Genomic DNA, 3900 nt, shown 5'->3' on the forward strand with positions numbered 1-3900 from the left:
CAAGCACCATTATGAGTCCCTTCGTAAGAATCGTTGCCCAGTGTTCAAGGGAGACGCCGACCCTGAAAGTAGCCAGAATTGGTTGAAAAGTGTGGAAACCCAGCTGCGACTATTAGAGATACCCGAGGCACTCAAAGTAGAGGTGATAATACCATTCCTTGAAGATAAGGCGAGCAAGTGGTGGGAAACAGTCTCACCTACCCTGACAGCCGCCGGAGCGATCACCTAGCAACAATTCAGAGATGTCTTTCTCAAACAGTATTTCCCATCAGAAGTCAGACTACAGAAATTGAGCGAGTTTGAGAACTTCTCGCAAACTCCAGACATGTCAGTAGTAGATTACACCTCCCGATTCAACTCCCTTGGAACCTATGCACCCACTATCATGGCTGATGACACCTTGAAAATGCATCGGTTCAAGCGTGGTCTGAGTAGCCGTATCCAGTCAGCTTTAGCAGTTTACCAACCCACGAGCTTTGCTGATCTGATGGGCGCAGCAATAAGATCCGAGACAGTCATCAAGCGCCGGGAGGATGAGAACAAGAATAAGAGACCTCTCACTGGACAGTCATCTCAAGGGAAACCACCATTCAAAAGACCAAACCAATCCAGTGGGTCATTCAAAGGTGCTTCGTCCCACCCAGCTTACTAAGAACTAAAGTTGTGTCCCAAATGTAATAGCCGTCATTCTGGAGAATGCCACAGACAGACGGGAGCATGTTTCAATTGTGGGAAATTAGGGCATCGAATTGCTAATTGTCCCGAGCCATTAAAGAGGGGTACTAAGCCTAATGTTGATACTAACCCCAACAAGCCAAAGGAGAATAAGCCCAACGCTCGTGTGTTTGCAATAACTCAAGAAGAAGCAGATGATGCAAACGATGTCGTGGCAGGTACCATTTTTGTCAATGAAATGCCAGCTTATGTTTTGTTTGACAGTGGTGCTACTCATTCATTTATATCTAAAAGGTTCACTAAGAAACTAAGGCTTACACCTGAATTACTAGTCGAACCATTTAGAGTAGCAACTCCTACTAGTAAGACAATCGAAACGCATAGAGTGCACCGAAAGTGTAAAATCTGTATCAATGAGCACCTATTCCAAGCAGAATTGATACAACTAAACATGGTGGAGTTCGATATCATCTTAGGAATGGAATGGTTAGCAAGAAATAATGCGATGGTAGATTGCAAGGGAAAGAGTGTCAGGCTCCGAACCCCGGACAAAAAAGAAGTCGTATATCATGGCAAATCCAAGAAACGAAAATCACTTCTTTCCGCATCCCAAGCATGGAAAGCCATGAAATCTGGAGAAGATATCTATCTAGCTATGGTTAACGTAGTGAAGGAGGAGAGTGAACTTAAACCAGAGGATATCCCTATCGTGCGAGAATTCTCAGACGTCTTTCCAGAGGAACTACCAGGGACAGTCCCGGATCGTGAAATTGAGTTCGAAATCAATTTAGTGCCCGGAGCGGCACCCATCTCCAAGGCACCGTACAGAATGGCACCAGCTGAACTTAAGGAGCTAAAGGAGCAACTTCAAGAATTGTTAGACAAAAAGCATATTCGACCAAGTGCGTCTCCATGGGGAGCTCCAGTACTTTTTGTCAAGAAGAAAGATGGGAGCATGAAGGCTGTGCATTGACTATAGGGAATTGAATAAGATCACTATCAAGAACAAATACCCTCTTCCAAGGATAGATGACCTGTTTGATCAGCTTAAGGGAGCCACAGTATTTTCCAAATTGGATTTGAGAACGGGCTACCACCAATTGAGGGTCAGGGCTGAAGACATCCCAAAGACGGCCTTTCGGACAAGGTATGGACACTACGAATTCACCGTGATGCCCTTTGGTCTGACAAATGCACCAGAAGCTTTTATGGACCTAATGAACAGAGTATTCAAGCCGTTCCTGGATCGGTTCATAGTTGTATTCATTGATGACATCCTTGTCTATTCTCCCAGCAAAGAAGATCACGAAGAGCATCTTCGCCTCACTCTACAAACTTTAAAGGAGAAAGAACTCTATGCCAAGTTCAAGAAATGCGAATTCTGGCTAAACAGTATATCTTTTTTAGGGCATGTGATATCGGAAGCAGGAGTATCAGTTGATCCAAAGAAAGTGGAGTCAATTCTAGATTGGTCGAAACCGAGAAATGCCACAGACATTTGAAGCTTTCTTGGATTGGCAGGCTATTACAGGAAATTCGTTGAAGGATTCTCTTCCATAGCCGTACCATTAACAAGGCTTACTCAAAAGAATTCTAAATTCATTTGGGATGACAACTGCGAGAAAAGTTTTCAGACATTGAAAGAAAAGCTCGCGTCTACACCAGTGTTAGTCTTGCCCACTGAAGATAAGGATTTCACCATCTACAGTGACGCATCGAAGGAAGGGTTGGGATGTGTACTCATGCAAGAAGGAAGAGTGATTGCCTATGCATCAAGGCAGTTGAAGCCGCATGAACGAAATTATCCCACTCACGACCTCGAACTGGCAGCAATCGTCTTTGCTTTGAAGATATGGAGACATTATCTCTATGGCTCCAAGTGCGAAATCTTCACGGACCACCAGAGCCTCAAATACTTGTTCACCCAAAAGGAATTAAATATGAGACAAAGGCGATGGATTGAGCTGTTGAAGGATTATGACTTGACCATAAGCTACCATCCAGGTAAGGCAAACAAAGTAGCTAATGCTTTGAGTCGGAGGAATATGAGTAAGGTTACCTTAGCTGCACTCTCCGCTCAACCATGTCTGCGAGAAATCGTCAAGTTGAACCAGGATCGAGACCCAGTTCTAGTAAAACTTAAGGAACAAGCTAAGGAAGCAAAGTCTCAAGATACTCAGATCGACGACAAAGGAGTCCTTTGGATGAAAGGACGATTGTGTGTACCAGACATAGATAACCTTCGACAAGAAGTAATGTCAGAAGCACATAAGTCGAAATTTTCAGTCCATCCTGGCAGTACCAAGATGTACAAAGACTTAAAGAAGAATTTCTGGTGGAGTGGAATGAAAAAGGATGTTGCGATATTTGTTTCCAAATGTCTTGTGTGCCAACAGGTCAAAGCAGAGCACCAAAGACCTGGAGGACTTCTTCAACCTCTAGAAATTCCAGAATGGAAATGAGAACATATCTCCATGGACTTTGTGGTTGGGTTACCAAAGTCTAGACAAAGCCATTATGGCATCTGGGTATTCGTAGATAGACTCACAAAATCTGCGCATTTCTTACCAGTCCGCATGAACTATAATTTGGACAAGCTAGCCACATTGTACATGAATAACATCGTACGATTACATGGGGTTCCAGCCAGCATCTTGTCAGACAGAGACCCGAGGTTTGTATCTCGTTTTTGGAAGAGCTTTCATCAAGCCATGGGAACTAAGGTCACTCTCAGTACGGCCTATCATCCTCAGACCGATGGCCAAACAGAGAGGACAATTCAAACTTTAGAAGATATGCTGAGAGCATGTGCTCTAGACTTTAGTGGCAATTGGAGTAAATATTTGCCTTTGATTGAGTTTGCTTACAATAACAGTTTTCACAGCAGCATCGGAATGGCGCCATATGAAGCTCTGTATGGGCGAAAATGTCGGTCACCACTATATTGGGATGAAGTAGGAGAAAAGGCCATCACTGGACCCGAATTGATCCAAGAAACAGTGGATAAAATCACTATAATCAAGGAGAGACTTAAAGTGGCACAAGACCGACAGAAAAGTTGGGCTAATTTGAAAAGAAGACCAGTGGAATTAATAGCGGGAGATAAAGCATACTTGAAAGTATCACCAATGAAAGGTGTGGTTCGATTCAACAAACCCGGGAAACTGAACCCTAGATATGTTGGACCTTTTGAAATTCTAGGGAAAGTGGGTACACTTGCATACA

At 43.6% G+C, this 3900-nt stretch overlaps 1 protein-coding gene across 1 annotated transcript; it reads left to right on the top strand.

The window, feature by feature from the left end:
* Window positions 1-385: 385 nt before the first annotated feature.
* LOC142532263 (uncharacterized) lies at window positions 386-2177 on the top strand. Its single transcript, XM_075638582.1, has 3 exons — window positions 386-626; window positions 741-1600; window positions 1668-2177. The coding sequence occupies exons 1-3, from the start codon at window positions 386-388 to the stop codon at window positions 2175-2177; spliced, it is 1611 nt and encodes a 536-aa protein (XP_075494697.1).
* The last annotated feature ends 1723 nt before the right edge of the window (window positions 2178-3900 follow it).

This window comes from Primulina tabacum, chromosome 18, assembly GCF_025594145.1.
Source record: "Primulina tabacum isolate GXHZ01 chromosome 18, ASM2559414v2, whole genome shotgun sequence".
Classification (NCBI taxonomy): Eukaryota; Viridiplantae; Streptophyta; class Magnoliopsida; order Lamiales; family Gesneriaceae; genus Primulina; species Primulina tabacum.

What these genes read in the sequence shown, in the direction of transcription:
- LOC142532263 (XM_075638582.1), top strand. Translation starts at nt 386, where the DNA reads ATGGCTGATGACACCTTGAAAATGCATCGGTTCAAGCGTGGTCTGAGT. An exon ending in ATCCAGTGGGTCATTCAAAG is followed by an intron (nt 627 to 740) that starts GTGCTTCGTCCC and finishes GTGGGAAATTAG; the next exon opens with GGCATCGAATTGCTAATTGT. An exon ending in CGTCTCCATGGGGAGCTCCA is followed by an intron (nt 1,601 to 1,667) that starts GTACTTTTTGTC and finishes GAATTGAATAAG; the next exon opens with ATCACTATCAAGAACAAATA.